We start from the raw sequence: 17,148 nt of genomic DNA, 5'->3' as shown, positions 1-17,148 counted from the left end.
CACAATGGATAAATCAGGAGGTTACAATTTACACCATTGACACAGGTTTGCTATTGATGATAAGGTATATTTTTCTTTCTACTACGTGGTATTTGATTTTCATGTGTAGTCACATGTTTGTCTAACCCACAATCAAAAGGCAAATAACAGAAACCTGAGATTCTTTCAGAACACACATTTGACGTGCCTCATAAAATTCATGAATGTATTTGTCTTCAGTGTTACTTGCATGCAAAGGACCCAACATGGAAGGTACCCGACACTCCCTTCTACGCTGCAAACTCCTGCTTGAAGTAAGCAGGACCGAGCAGGCAGGCCACAGTGCAGCATTCGAGAATTACTGTTAAGTATTTACTATTAGCGTCAACTCTTACTGACAACTAAAAACACGTAATGGCTTACAGGGAAGAAGTAAGGTAAAGCAGGACACAACGAACAGCACATCTACCACCCTACCCTCCCAAGTTCTTATCCTTCTTGTTCACGAAAACTATATAAATGTTACTTCTGGCTCAATCACATAATCAACACTTATCTAGGTATCTCTTCAGTGCACCTGGAAAAAGGTCAAACTGGGAAGCCAGCTACTGCTGAACCTCTCTTTCCATGGTCGTTCACTCACCCCCAGTTATAACAAATACACACTGAGCATCTCATATGCTCCAATACTCTGTGGGCAAATTACAGTCAGTGGCCAGTTTGGACCTGATTAACATAAACCAATCATTGAGGGCAGGGTATATTAAAGTTACATCATGAAAGATAATTAATTAAAAAAGTAAAGTTACATGTTGGAAGCCACCACCACTGCCTCTAAAAAAATGTAAAATACTTCCACCTTTAATAACTTGGCAAACAATCCCTTTTTCCACATTTTATAAAAATTTACTTTCACTCCAGATAAAATCCTACCAAGGTTTGTTCCATTTCATGAGATTCAATCAAAAGGAAAACTGGTTCTAGCCTGAATTTTCAGTTACATAAGTATCAACTACTAAAAGTATGCTAAAAGGAAAAGTATGAAGTATTATTCCTGATTTTAAGCCACTAAATAACATTGGGGGAAAAACTGTAAAGTCCTCAAAAACACCCAACTGAAATGGAAGGAGTAAGATTATGAATATCTTCCATAAAGTATAATCACACAATTCCCATTAAAATTCAGATTTATGCATTAACCACTAAATAATAAAGTTACTCAAGGTTTAGAACAATTCCTTTTATTATAGCTCATCAACTTACACCTAAATGTCTGAAGGAAAAAACACTGAACTGGGCTTTCTAGGAATCACCATCGTACGCTTCACTTTTTACTAAGTTTTCATGGTATGCCAAATAATTTGCACAGTGGGAGGCACGATTTCTTGAAAGCAACCAACTTCAAAATAACCCCCAAATTACAAATTTTCATCACATTTTGTCTGAAATGTTTAAAAACACAGAAGACCCCCAAACAGCCTATTACCCAAGCTTGATGGCGTATTTTGTGTTCAGTAGCAAACCCGGATGGTTAAAAAGTGTACTCCAGCCGATTGTTCTCAGAGCCCTTGGCCATGACACGGCATCACGCTAAGTCCCTTTAAACCCAAAACTTAGAAGATGCTGCATACTTTTTTAAACAATTAAGATACGAAACGTGTACGAAGGAAACTTAAAAGATCCAAATAACTCAACTCAGCAGAATGAGCGTATTAAACTGTTTTCACCAGCAACACTAACCAACTCAATAAACAATAGAGATTTAATGTTAAGTAGTTTCATTATGCAAAGTTATGAAGCATATCTTAATACTTCCATTCCTTCAGACTGCTTTGTTTTTATGGCTTTGAGAAGTAGCAAATCTATATGAGTTATGATCTATAATTTTATTTGTAATTTTAAGAAATATATGCATTTATGATTATAGCCCTAATGACTGATGACTAGTTCCAGTGGCAAAATCTCGGCAGGAAACAGATTTAGCAATTTGAATGTTTTATAAGTTTTTGTAATTGAGGAAACTTTTCATAATCTGACATTTGTTAAAACCACTTATTAGAAATTATGCAGCACAGTAGCTGTGGAAATATGAGCTAGCTTCACAATTATAAAGTCAGCCTATGTAGCCCTTTCCTATTGTATATAGTGGCATAAACCCCACAGCGGCCTATCAGCTAACTGGCAGGCAGGGGGCTGCTCTATTCAAAGTGAGAGATACAAGCTGCAGGGCAAAAACCTGGCAGCTCCCATCTGACCCCACAATCCCCTACTGGTGACAGCTCCAAGCTCCATGGCAAATTAGGCCTTCTCATATTACAATTGGAGAAGACAGATTCCATTAGCAGTATCTGAAATTGAGTGGAGAGCTGCACTGTTATCAGACTTGACTCATAAGCACTGCTATTAATCAGAGCTATGATAGCATTTATATATTTCAAGCTATCTGCTGCCGCTGTGATATTCTGCTACAAAGGGTTGATGGGACTTAGGAAAGTGAACAATAGAGCTTTCTGGGAAAAGCAGAGTAAATCAAGAAAGTCTATGACTTCCGCACATTCTGAAGGGATTGTGGTTTACATAAATTTTCTCCCAATTGGAGATTGAGCTCTTCCTCATCTTACACATGGGATTTAGTTGTCACTCAATGGTAACAGCTGTGAAAAGGTGAAGCGGCCCACCGCTCAGAATATTGCCTTCGCTTTTAAAGCAATTAACCCATGAACAGGAGGATACCTGGTGATATCAAAGGGATTAGGCCAGCCAGTGCATTATTAACATTTCCTTGAACTAATTCTAACTCTGACTAGCTGTCAGAAAAGACTCTACAGTCTTAAAAAAGAGTTTTTGCCCTGCTTTTTTTCCCCTTCAAAATGAAGTGCTGCTATTTGAGCCTAATATGTCCCTCTACTTATAAGAAAATGCAAATGAACCAAGCTCTTAATATGCTTAACCAGTCTGAGTCAATGCAATTTTAATACAAGTATGAGAGAAATATATGATCAATTAACCAGGGATCAAGACAGATATTCTCCTGAATGGAAATTAATGCTCCAGTACTTTCCATTCTTCTTCAACTACAAAAACTTGGGGCCTATTTGTTACTTATGCATAGTTACCTCTGAAATTAGGAAGAGCTTCACATTATTCTCTATGGCAATAATCTAAAATACTCTCTGAGCTGGAAAATCCAAATGTCCCTTAAGCAGGAGATTCTACATTCTCTAAGGTATGGCATTTTAATTTTCTATTCTTTATTGAATGGAGTCTTAGCTGAAGCTCAAGAGTCGCAGACACAGGGCTCAGAATCAAGTATTCCTCTTCTAAAAGTTTAAGCAAATTAATTTTTAGCAGCAGCATAATGTTTAGAATTATATTGCTTATACAAAACAAGATATCCCACAAATAAAATACTGGCACAAAACAACCTGCCGGAAGATATTTAAATAGCACTGAAACTGGTTAAGTTCTTTGCAGCAAGTAGGCAGTTTCAATATACCTTTAATTATTATTTGTACTCATATTCTAGCTAACGTGGTTGACATCAAGAGACCTGATTTCTTACTGTACAGTGTTAACAGTGTTAGAAAGTTTTCTTTATGCAAGTGTCCTAAAACAGTAGTTCCTAGAAAAAAAAATTGAAAACCTGTTTAATGGTTAGCGACTTTGTCTTAATTCCTTTAAAATAAGCACTGAATTTTGATTATAAAAACTAAAATAGTTTTACTTTTGAGCCACGTTAGTCCTCAACAAACACTGTTGAATGAATTCTTCTATAGTTCCACTTGGTCCATAAGAGTTTGGAAAGGATATGCTGACTCTCAAACCTATCGAGAATATATTTCCTGCCCTGTAACTCCCAAAATAAACGATACAAGATAACACCCTCATCTGAGATCATAGGCAATTTAAATCTTCCCTGAGGTAAAGAATTTTTAACAATGCTATCAACATACTCCATCTTCTTTTAGTGATACCAGAACATATGAGACGTAAGCATGTTGACGTTTAGTGACCGTGATTTCAGCGCTCCTTCCTTATTAAGTACATAGGACCGAGTGTGATACTTCTTAGGAAGTAAGTTTGAAATTCAAGTAGTAAGCAATGCTAAGGCTTACTCATGTTCATATTCATGATTTACAAGACCTATAACTTCTTAAATTTTGTATTAATAGGATTTGTGAATTTCGAATATGACACTTTAAATATTGTGCCATTAAACTTAAAAATCATTTGCTTTAATGGCCTTAAAAGAGAAAATCCCAGTTCCTACGAATCACTGACTGCGTTTCGTAGTCTTAAAAACACAGATGTACATATTAATAAAATGAATACTATTTCATATAAATGAAATGCATTAAACTCTCTTAACATAATGAATGCTTAAAAATACCCCTGAAGGGGACAATACATAAATAAATACATACAGAAACAACTGCCATGATCTTACTATTTTTAATTCAATAAACTACAATGACACATACAGCTTTCCACGTGCTGTTTTCCTCATATGCTTTCTACATTAAGGCAAAGCACACAGACATGAGTTCTTGCCAACCATTAGGAAAGATTGACAAAAAATGCAGTGTTAATGACATCTTATGGCTTTTAAAAGCAAGAGAAAGACGCAAGGAAAGCAAAAATTACATCGTAATTGGAAACAACGAATAAATTGTTCTTTCAACCTAAGTCATGTTTACTGAAAAAAACGCAGCTTTTTACATCAACACATTTAAACAGAAATTTGCTTTTAAAATGCAATCTTTGTTTAAAAGGTACAGAAGGTCTTTATGTCCACCCCAAGAGCTAAATATAGTGAATGCTATGTGAACAATTACCTGAGAAAATCTAAACCTGTTAAAAGAATTAATTTACTGCACACCAGTCAGCACTAATCCTACATGTACAGTAATGTTCTCTTAAGTGATGGGGGAAAGAAAGAATAAAACTGTTTCCTAGATCAAAACCCTTCAATATTCAACAACGAAACGGAATGATGATTTGGCCTGTAAATGAATAAAGTAGTAAAATGTCCCCTCAACAAATTCTGATAAAAGGAGTCAACCTGTAAAGGAATACATTTACTATACGCTGATACTGGGGAAAAAAGCTGTCACTGTAATGGCTGTACAAAAACTGTGTCCTGCTGTTGGGTTTATATTCACAGAAGAAAGGTTTTAAAGGTTAAGTTCAGGTCATACAACAAATGAAATTGTAACAAGCCAGCTGACATTGTATAATGTCTTCTTCCACTCAATCAATAGGCTACTGTTAGTCCTATTACCATAGAGATGGCTTGCTCTTTCCTGAAGGGTGTCTATTGTTTGACAAAACAGATTTGCCACTTGAACTAGGTTGTTCCCAAAGGACGTGTACCTTGTCAATTATTTGTATTCAAAATAATGAAGTATTTTCATATTAAAATGTATGTAAGAGATAATATCGTTAGATCCCTTTTCTGAAAGAAAGCAACTTTCCCAAGTACAGTATTACTAAAACATTACTAAAACCACTCAAATATCCAGTTTAGTCATATTAAGAGTTTTTGATTTAAAGCATCTGTCAGCAAATATACAAATTTATCATTAAGACTGTATTAAAAGAAAAGGGTCACAGGTTAAGTGTGCTAATCTAAAACCCATTATAATCAAGCATAATAATAAAAGGTATTTTAAAATGTGGACAACTCAAAGGAAAATTATTGTCCAAAGCTATTTGGATTCAGTAAAGATAAAGACTTCTATGTACGATTTTTACAGCGGTTTTCATGGGGAATGGCATCACCAATGAATACAGTGAACAGCATGAAAAAGTTTTAGAAACCAAATCACTTTATTTGCATAAGAGCTTTTTATAGCCACATAGCATTTAAATACACATGTTACAGAAATACCTTCTAAAATACAGGTAAAGAATTAAAAATAAAATAAATAAAATACAGATGAACTAACAAAATAAATACAACTATTAATTTTCTTTATGTGCTTTTGTCTTAAATGTCTTATGAAAATTATTAATTTGTACACTCAATACAGTACAAGTAAGTTCTGTATTTCAACCTAGATATTTAAAAATTAAAAAGATCAGTTTTTTTTGTCTGAATAGAAATAATGACAGATTCTTAATTATAAAAGACTCAGGAGAAAGAATTCTAAAGAAGATTATTCTAATCATTTAGAAAAAGAAAGTATTCGTAATACTAATCAATTCAAGCAGAGATGTTATTTTCAACACTTCATACTTAAAGAACTGGCTATCACTGAAAACCTGTAAGACTGAAATAAAAATGAATTAAATAATATAGATAAAAATTTAGTAAATGATCAACAGTCACGACATTTGAATCTGAAATCTTTCCACAAATAAATTTAAAAGTAAGCTTTAGAGTCATAATTATGTTAACTTTTACCTTTCTGTAAATAATGAAAAAGGAAACTTAGGAAGAATTTAGCCAAAGGGCAATATTATGACTAATGCAAATAAAAACATTAGTCTCCAAAAATGGCATTTGAAATTGTCTATTCAAATTACACTATATTTACAGACAAAAATTTATTGTTATATTAAAAACTACAGTAGTTTTTGAAAGAAGCATTTTAATTTGTCTCTCCCTTTGCAGGAAGTATCATTGTATTTTTTACTATAATCTCCTTAGGCATAGGTTAGACTGAGTTAAGAATGAAGAAGACAGGAACAGCAAAGACAAATAAGTTTACCAACACCCTAAACTAATGACCCATTTTTTAAAACAAGGTAGCCTTTCAAACTAAGAAAGCCTTCCATCCATGAAGTAAGTGGGGTCTAATTTGCCTCCCTTTCCTACCGATATACTGGAACAAAGTGAAACCTTACTAAATCCTTATCCCAAATTTATTTCCTTAGTTAACAGCCTCATTTCAAAACGTAGACAACATGTGCGTATTTAGAATACAACATAATTAGGTAGTAGCTCTGGCCCTGACAGGCAGCTGCCCATCAGCAACACTGTGAGTAATTAAATGATATTTACCATTTACCAAAAGATGAACGTCATATTGTTGAATTAAACTGGCCCATCTGCATCTTCATAAAATGACAAACCTTATTAGTTCTGCCTAACCAGAGAACTGCGATAATGAACTTGTGACACCTTTACTCCATTGTACGAAGCACAACCAACTGTGTCATCATCTGAGGGGTCAAATGCATATGAAATTACCGGAAATTAAGAAAGTGAAATCACATGAGTGATTAGGAAAACCATTGAAGCAACAAAAGCTTTTTTTTTTTTTTTTAACATAAGCACTTAGACCATAAGACAGCTACATCTCCAATTAGCCAAGATTAACTTTAACTGATCAACTACTTTACCTGAAAACGGTGAAAAACAGTAATGCTGCAGCTACTGCTCCAAATAAGCCACACAGAAGATTGACTCGGTAGGCAACTGAACCGAAAGGAAATAGTCTAATTGCCAGTTTAGCCACCAGAGTGAACAAAGGATAGCCAGGAGGATGGGCAACCTATGGAAAAATCAGCAGGTTAGGAGGTTTTCACCCACTGAAGAGTCACACTGGCTTTAATTGGACAGGAGCCTTTTTCTCAGGCAAGTAGCGAGATTAAGAGGCAATGACTCAATGTTTGAATGGTGGTTTTCTATTGTAATCCTTTTGTGCCAATACAAATAAATATTTTCTTTCGTGGATTTGGCAGTGTCTACCACATGGTGTGTCACCTACAGAAAGGGTGACATATTTCATTGTCAGTTCTTAAGCAGTCTGTTCTCTGGGTTCACAGTGCATTAGGGTCATTTAAAAGGCTATTGAGAAAAAAGCAGGTTCTGAAATACCGTATTGGTTAGAAAGTTGAAAGACCACACTGCTATCGGATTACCACCACGCTGACAGTCCTAAGGTCTTGCCTAAAGGGATCATGCACCATAATAAAGTTTATTAAATAATAAACTTATTAAAACTGTTAACCCGATTTATTTTATTCTCCATAGCTTATACAAAATTTGGGGTGATAATAAGCCAGCTACTGTATATATAGTAAAGGCTTTGCTTTATAATTTAGTTTAATTGGATTTAAAACTTAAAGTAAATTGTCACGTACTGTACTTATAAGTTACTAAAAACTGGGGTTTGAAAATAAATTAATCTACTTTACTCCATGCTTAATTAAACTTTCTTAATTCCTAAAACTGTTAATGAGAGCATTGATTAAACAATAAAACTAATACTTACTCCAAGCTCATGTGCGGCTGTGATCAGTTCCCCTGTGAAAAAATAATGTAAAACCAATAATTACTATTAGAAAATGACACTCCTCCAAAGTTTTCAAAATCCAAATGCTTGCACTGGGGTTTTGCATTAATTTGACTGGATAAAACTGTAAATCTGTAGAGATTTAACAGCATGAAACAGTCTAAGGATATTTTCTCCCTTAGGTCTTACTGAACAAATGATCTTTGATAGCTTTTAATAACTGGTCAGTGGAAATATAGGTGAATTCCCGTTTCTAAAAAGTGCCTATTGTCCTTCCTAAAAGTTGTACACACTTACAAATATATAAAATCTCTTGTGAAATGATAGTGTAATATGCTGTATTGTCCAAGATTTTAGTATTAAAATGTCTACAAAGATGCAACTTTATGATACATAACATGTGCAGACATCTGAGGCTTGGACACTCCATTACATGTACCATTCTGCCCTAAACTGGCGTTTGAATACCTTCTCTACATTAATTACGTTGGAGATCTTTAAATGACTGCTAAATACTTCTTGCTCCAGGTTATTTTGGGAAGTTCCGACTACCATAATACATTTCTTCAAACCACTAAATCATTATATTACTTATAGCCCTTTGTAATTCTTCGCCATCAGTGATTATTTCTAAAATTACGATGCAGTCATTCAATGCCTATTTGTTAATATTTTAAGTATCCAGAGCACAGGGACTGTAATACATACAGTACAATGTAAGAAATCAATGTTGATGATTTATGAGTTACTATTATCTATTAAGAAATCTATTAATGGCCATTTTCTACCCTTCGATGGATGTTAATTTGAATACTCTTAATTTCTACTGTCCCAGCTACGATGTAGATCTTCACCCTCTGGCCTGGACTACAGCAAAAGCTTTGACAGTTTTCTACTTCAATTCATCTTCATACTGAAATCACTTATCACCATACCACCCCCCAAAAAATGTTGGACTAGATCACTATTCCAAAATTTCTCAGTTGCTGCTCTCATTTTACTAAATGAAGTTCAGATTCCTCAGCACAACAGGCTAGCCCTCTATGGCTTCGAGGGCCCTTTACAAGGCTTACATCCTACGAAACCTATGCTCGCCTCAGTCAAATCTTACTACTCACCGTTCCTCTGGAATGGTTCTCTTTTGCACCTCTTATCACTCATTTCCTCACCCAGTATTCTCTCCTAAATCCTTCAAGGCCTAATTCAATTGCCACCTTCTCAGTGACACCTTTCCTTATACATATCCTTCCCCAGCCTCCCCCATCAAGATTAATCACCTCTTCCTCCTCCATAGAACCTGCTATAAGCTCTCTACGCAGCACTTAGATTGCCTGATATTCCGGTTAGTTGTTTTCATTTCTGTCGTTCCTATGAAGTTGAAAATATTACCTTAGCCACTTCAGGAGTCTGTCAAGACACCACCACCTCTCCCTCCTCTGGTCACACAAAGAAACTAATTCAAGCCCTGCACACAGAGGTTGACAATAAGACGAATCATATTGTCACCCTTGCTACTAAGATGCCCTTAGTAGCATCCAAGGGCCAGTGAATGGTTGCATCATGGAAGCCCCATAAAGGCACCCAGAGATACTAGACACTGCTCACCTAAGTCAATGACGTAGGGACATCTTTTAATTCTGGAGATATTTAAGAGCACCTTGGAAACCAAAGGCATTTTTTGTATCTTAAAGACTTTTTAAAGAAATTGTTTACGGCCTAAAAACATTTAAAGTAACCATTCCCTTTAGAACAACCATCAAGAATATTGGATAATTTTACTCCAGAATGGATTAGCATGTCTTCAGTCCCAAACTGTTTTCATCAGCTTTTGATATTTCTATAGTTATGATGAAACACAGTTACATTCAAATTTTCAAAGTCACTATTCTCCATGTAAAATACCTTTAGAATTACATTTAACACGAAGAAAAATAGCCTACTTTCTCTAACTTCTTTTTACCATTAAAAAGTCATAATGCTGTTATTTTTTTTTTTCTTGAAGTTAATTTATTTTGAGATACCCATGCACGTGAGGGAGGGGCAGAGAGAGAGAGGGAGAGAGAATCCCAAGCAGGTTCTGCACGGATAGCACAGAGGCAGATGTGGAGCTTCAATTCATGAACTGGGAGATCACGACCCAAGCCAAAGTCAAGAGTTGGACACTTAACCAACTGAATCACCCAGGAGTCCTATAATGCTGTTATTCTTTGCTGGAGTTCTGTTGGCATAAAAATCAGGAATGTGACAAACTTCCATCATCAACTCTTATCAAATGTTAAACTAGTATCTACATAGAAACCATAGCTATTATTAAATTATTAAAGCCTATAAATGTATCCTTGGAAAAAGCTAAAGGGAGACGTTACTCTTAAAGTTGAATATGATTAAGAGGAAAGAGAATGTGACTTGGGGGGGAGGGGGCCGGTGAAGGAAGAACCTCCTGAATACTTGCTTTCTCCCAAACCTTTACCCTAGGGCTTCCTCAAATTTAACTCCTACTACAACTTGCACCAGAATGCTTTTTTAAAATGAAGATTCCTTGACCAAACCTACCTACATTAAGACCCTCTGGCATTGGGGCCCAAGTTTCCTAGGCAATTCTGAGGTGCATTCAAGTTTGAGAATTACAGCTTTTCTAAGACACAAACGGGTGGCAAGCTCAGAACTGTTAGCAGATGCTTAACGTTTACAAAAACTAGCTCCCTCTGTATTATACTTTTTGTATTAATTACAGTTAATTTTCATCTATCAAGTCTATTAAAGACAGCATCCTTAAAATATATAAACACATAAATAAGCTGATTTATTTTTCCCAAGAATAACAAGAGAAGTGATGGCTAGATTCCCACACTCTCCTCCAAAGGATGAGTATTTCCTGCCCATAAATCAACTATGTGTATCAAGTAGTACAAAAAATAATTTTGGCAAGGCCACACAATGTGATAGATTTATGGAGTATAAGACTTATCAGGAAGAAAAATACATACTTTATATTGGTTTTGAGATGTGTTCCATTTATTGATAAAAAATATATTTCATAAACAGAAACATTCAAGGAGGACAGTACTTCCATCATATAAACAAAATTGTCAAAGACATGATTATACAAATTCACTGGCAATACCTGGAAAAGTTTATTTATCATTTCCAACAATGAACCCCAAAATATTAGAAGCAACCACTATTTAGCATCAAATTAAATCAGAACACCTAAAAAGTCTGGTAACTCAATCTGAATAAATAACTTTATTCTACTGGGGAAAATGTAAAAGACAATATTAATAAAGATACCAATCACAGATTTTAAATATCAGTATATATGTAATGACGGGTTTAACTACGAACTTAGAGCAGAAGTTAAGAGAGCATGTTCTAAGTCAATCTACTGGAGTTCTTTCCTCGACTGCCCCTACTTTCTAGCTGTGTGATTCTGGACACAGGTTGGCCTCAGTTTTGTCAGCTATCAAAGAAAGATATTGGTAGTGCCTACCTCATAGGGATAGTAACTGAATTAAAATGACAATCCATGTAAAGCACTTGGAACAGTGCCTGGCATACAGTAAGAGCTCAGTAAGTGTTTGTTTTTATTCATCCCCTCAATACTGCAGGCTCAAAGAACCGTGGTAACCTGCAATGTTTTTTTTCTTTTTTTTTAAGGTACAGAACTACTCAATCTTTGAGTAATGCTCTCCATTGTCAAAACTCTCACTTGCACTGCTGGTGGGAATGCAAACTGGTAGAGCCACTCAGGAAAACAGTATGGAGGTTCCTCAAAAAACTAAAAATAGAACTACCCTACAACCCAGCAATGGCACTACCAGGTATTTATCCAAAGGATAAAAAAATGCTAATTCAAAGGGGCACATGCACCCCAAAGTTTATAGCAGCATTATCGACACTAGCCAAATCACGGAAAGGGCCCAATGTCCATCTACTGATGAATGGATAAGGAAGATGTGATACACACACGCGCACACACAATGGAATACTACTCAGCGATGAAAAAGAATGAAACCTTGCCCTTTGCAACAACGTGGATGGAACTAGAGTGTATTATGCTAAGTGAAATAAATCAGAGAAAGACAAATACCATGTGATTTCACTCATATGTGGAATTTAAGAAACAAAATATGTGAACGAAGGGGAAGGGAAGCAAAAATAAGATAAGAAAAAAAAAGAGAGGGATACAAACCATAGGAGACAAATACAGAGAACAAACTGAGGGTTGCTGGTGGGGGGTTTGACTAAATGGCTGATGGGCATTAAGGAGGGCACTTGTTGGGATGAGCACTGGGTGTCATATGTAAGTGATGAATCACTAACTTCTATTCCTGCCATCATTATTATGTTAATTAACTGGGATTTAAATTTTAAAAATAAAAAAAACTCTCACACCTTAAAAAAAACCACCTCTCACAACTATAGTTATTTCTATTATTTAATGTAAACCTTGGATACTGCTCCTATTTGTTCAACAGGACTTGAAAGAAAGATTAAAGGTAATGATTTGTAAAAAAAAAAAAAAAAAAAGTATCTTCAATGTGGCAGACAGCCCTGAAGACGGCCCCCAGTGATCCCCAACTCCTGGGGTTCTCACTATATAATCCTCTCCCCCTTGAGTGTGGGTTGGATTTATCGACTAACTTCCAGGAATAAAATAGGGCAGTCCTGCATCAATCACTTCCAAGACTAGGTTTACAAAACGACCGACGTGTCCGACGAAGGTGCCATCTTTCTGGTCACAAGAGTCGGCTTCCCAAGAGACCCACTTGGCAAAGAACTGGATTGAGGTTACAAGCGGTTCCTCTCCCCAAGATGACCCTCGAGAAGACGACAGCTCCCGTCCACACCATGACAACAACCCCGTCCTGAGTAAGAGCACCCAGCTAAACTGCCCCCGGATTCCTGATCCACAGAAAATGTGAGATCATAAACATTTGTTTTAAGCTACTAAATTTGGGGCTATCTTGTCAGGCATCAAAAGATAACTAGTACACTCCATGTTTTCGACCTATAGATTCACTACCTGAAGTTACAACACCATTCTGACAAAATTAGGAATTACTGGATGGTCATTTAATTTGGCTACAAAACAAAAACAAAAACGGAACCTGGGTCTTGTTCCTCATCCCAAATATAAGACAATCCTATAACAAACACAACAATTGCTCGTGTCATTTAAATGGTCCCTGCTTTTCTTTTTAATAAATCAGCTTGTTTTAAGCCACACCTAGCTTCCACTTTTTCAAGTGTTCGCCCTCAAATTTCCTGCATGGCCGGTTCCTTTTCAACACCCAGGTTTCAACTACAATATGCTGCTCAGAGGCCTTTCCTGGCTAGCCTTTCTGGTGGAGCCCCACTCTCCATCCCGTCTCCCTCCGACTCCCTCCACTCATCACTACTCAACTTATCACTGTTTATGCAGTAGTTGGTGTACGGTCTCGACCTGCACTGGAATATTCTCCACGATACTTGGTCACCACCACTGTTATTCCTTTTGTCTGGAACACGGTAAGGACTCAGTAAGTAGTATTTGGGGGGGGGGGGGGCGCTGAAAAGGAATGGACAACGAAAACTCGGGTCCCGAAAAATGGAACCCGGGCAAGCGGAGAAGTCGCTGAGTCCCACCGGGTGAAACCAACAAGCCCCTTCTCCAAAGCCTGAGAACTACAGAACCCGGTTACAGGAATGGAATCACAAGCCGGTTCTGGGACGCAAAACGTTGCACTGAGCCAGGGGGGGGACGGGGAGGGGGGCGATGAAGGGCGCGAGCCGACCGACGAGGGAGAGGGGCAGGAGGGCGGCCCTGAGATACTTTACCCGAGTCTCCCCCCGGCACCGAGGGGGGCAGCGTGAGGGTGAACACGGCGGCCACGGCGGCGAACACGGCCAGGCCGCCGCGGAGGCCCCCGGAGCGCCGCGGCCCCACCCGGGCTGCCCGCCCCCCGGCCGGGCCCCTGCCGTCGTCATGGAGACCCATGGGCCCGTGGGGCCCGGGGAAGGAGGCCGCGACGGGCCCAAGGACTCGGGTGGCCCGGAGTTTCCCCGGCGAGAGGCGAGCGCAGCCCGCGCGGCGGCTTCCGGGTCGGGCCCCGGGCCGGCCGGAGCGCACCTTCCTCGGCCCGGCAGCGGGGGGGTGGGGGGGTGGGAGAGAGAACGCGGCCGGCCTGGCGCGAGCGGCTCGGGGGTTTTGCGGGAGCGCGCCAGGCGGTGGGAATCCGCGGGGTTATTTGGTGCTTTACCGACGCCCACCACAAGCACGAGCCTACTCTCGAGAAAGCAAGCCGGGGCGTGGGGCTGCCGTGTCCACGGCCTCCCCCCGCTCACGCTGACTTGGTCGGGTCTGACGGAGACGGAGCAGGGTCGCAAACCGGGCGGCGCCGGGACCGCCTCTGCCCCCGCTGGTGTGGGGGTGGAACTACACGCCGGGGCCGTGATCGCCAGCCTCAGCCTTCAACTGGGCGGGAACCAGGGGAGGGGTGCGTACGGTGGGCGCCACGCGGGCCAATACGGACGTCGGTCGCGTGTTGGCGGCGATGAATTCCGAGCCCGTGTGCGAATTGTTGAATCGCTGAGTTAGTTTCAGAGAGATTAAAATAAGCTAGTTGGTCTTTTTTTTTTTTTTTTTTTTTTTTTCTTATACAGCATGAGGAAAACTCAACGATGAGTTGAGAAACTTGAGTTTCTGCGTTAATCCCAATAACTCCTATCCTGCTAAAGTTGCCTCCTATTTTAACGAAGAGGGGTATTTTGGTGGAGTTTGACCACAGCATGGCAAATGAAATGGAGACACGGTGCTTCACGATTAGCTGCACTGCAAAAAAAAAAAGAACTGGGACTATTGAACAACCCACATAGCACGGCTCTTAGTGAGATTTTTAAGCTTACATTTTGCATTATTATAGCAATTATTCTGGAGTGGGAGGAGGGGAGGGCATCCTCTGTGGAATGCATCTCAAAGTACGCCAAAGATTAGCGACGATCTAAAACGTGTCACGGGTAACCTGCCAGGAACACAGCGTCTGGACTGTAGAGTAACATACACCTACATAAATTGGCAATTGTACCAGCAATACCTTAGTCTTTCTCACGTACTTACATAATGCTTTCTCAGCCATGTTGGGGGTTGCTGGAGGGCAGGGGCCCTGTGATAGGCAGCTCCTAAAATAGCTCCCAGGGATCCCGGGCTGCTGGTATTCACTCCTTCATGCAACCCTGTCCCTTGTGTGGGGGCCAGATCTATCAGCAGAAAAAGGCAAGAAGTGATGGATGAGCCTTTGCAGATTTGGTTACAAAAGTCTGACCTCCGTCTATCTGACACAGGTTGCTTTCTGCTTCTTTTCTGAAAGAGCATGCCAACGATTAATACTGACCGAACCAGGCATGTCCATTTCATCTTTTGCTCGTGAGCTTTATAAAGAGATACATTTTTATCACGGCACATTACTTTCAAAAGGGCCTAATTCTTTGCCCATGTTTGGGAAGGAGAGATCCGTGCTGGAAGGAGTTCTCAAGCAGGGATGAGAAGGATGAATCAGTTCACAGAGGCACAGTGTAGTGAGGACAAGGTTAAGGTCAAGCATTAGCCCACGTCTTCAATTATTTAGCCTAATAATTAGCAGGAGAGGAGGAGAGAACAGTGGCAGAGGGTAACCTGTCCCGAGAAGCTAAGGAAGAAATGATGTCCGTGAAGGATATGTGGTCAGGTAATCACAGAGAGGTGAAGGATGCTGAAGAGGACCACATCTAGGTTTTATGGGGCTTGAGGACATACAATTTGGAGAATCATCTAAGCAAAGGAATACAAAACCGCAGATACGAAATTAGGTACAGGCATTGGAAGGAGCCTGTGCTAGTGACAGGTGGTGAAACAAGTTTTGTTAGCTTCACAGTTAATCTCTTATGAGGATGAGGTACAGCTAGTTCTCCGTCTGTACCTGACCCTGCTTTCAGGAAGAGTGCTGCTAACTCTTGCCTCCCCCGCCCCCTCCAGCACTTTCTCCTCCAGGCTTCCCTGATAGCACACTGCTTTGGCTCTCCTTTTACCACTGGCTTCTCCCCCCCTGGCTCAGCTTCTGTCAGACCTCCAAATACTACAGTGTGCCAGGGCTTAGCTGTAGACTTCTTTTCTCTCTTTCTGCCTTCTTTCCCAAAATAATTGTATTGAAATGTTAAGTAGTGACTTCAAATTATTAGCCTAAACTATAGGCTAATAAATCCCAAAACTACATACCACCCACCTTTCCTTTAATCTACTGCTTATTAAAAAAAAAAAAATAGCTGCACTGTGGTTTCTCTATATATCTAAACATTTCAAACCTGGCAGACTTTGCTTTTCTTACTTGCCTAAAATGGTGCCTGGCACAAAATAGTACTTAACAAATATTTGTGTAATGGATGGAGAAATGAACAATGATGGGCCACTGGTGTATCCATTAGGGATTGCATTTAGCTGCTGATAACAGAGACTCTGATACAGTGTCTTAAACATGCAAACATCTATTTTCTTATATAGAGGTCTGAAGGAAGTCAGTCCAACATTCATTTGGCAACTCTCTCGGGTCATTAAGGGAAAAATTGAGGTCCTTATATCTCTCTGCTACATCCTACTCAACATATGTCCTCAAAGTCATCTCTTGACCCATGATGGATGCTAATGCTCCAGACATTTCATCTGTATTTCAGGAAGAAAGAGAAAATATGGCAAGAGATGGCAATACCCCATCCTTTTAAAGAATGTTATGGAAATGCCATTCCACAATTATCCTACATCTCATTGGCCACAGCTGAGTAACAGGCCACTCCTAGGGCCAAAGGCAGTTGAGTAATGTACCTTTTCGCCTAGATGGCTTTTCAGGATTCTACTGCCAAGGAAGAAAGGGGAGAATGGATATTGGAAAGCAACTAGCAGGTCCTGCTATAGTTG

The 17,148-nt window shown here is 39.1% G+C and overlaps 1 protein-coding gene across 6 annotated transcripts in view; it reads right to left on the bottom strand.

Annotated features, from left to right (window-relative positions):
* TMEM260 (transmembrane protein 260) overlaps positions 1-14,294 on the bottom strand; it is a 72,946-nt gene extending 58,652 nt beyond the window's left edge. For all 6 annotated transcript variants that reach the window (XM_042943334.1, XM_042943335.1, XM_042943333.1 and 3 more), the window contains exons 1-3: positions 14,043-14,294; positions 8,202-8,233; positions 7,327-7,478 (exon numbers count right to left, since the gene is read on the bottom strand). In XM_042943334.1, the coding sequence (XP_042799268.1) occupies positions 7,327-7,478; positions 8,202-8,233; positions 14,043-14,202 (344 nt within the window). In that variant the 5' untranslated portion in view covers positions 14,203-14,294. The remainder of the gene's footprint in view (positions 1-7,326; positions 7,479-8,201; positions 8,234-14,042) is intronic.
* Positions 14,295-17,148: the final 2,854 nt, after the last annotated feature.

The sequence above is a fragment of the Panthera leo genome, chromosome B3, assembly GCF_018350215.1.
Source record: "Panthera leo isolate Ple1 chromosome B3, P.leo_Ple1_pat1.1, whole genome shotgun sequence".
Taxonomy (NCBI): domain Eukaryota; kingdom Metazoa; phylum Chordata; class Mammalia; order Carnivora; family Felidae; genus Panthera; species Panthera leo.
Note: the sequence above shows the minus strand (reverse complement) of the source record. Positions and strands in the feature narration are given on the sequence as shown.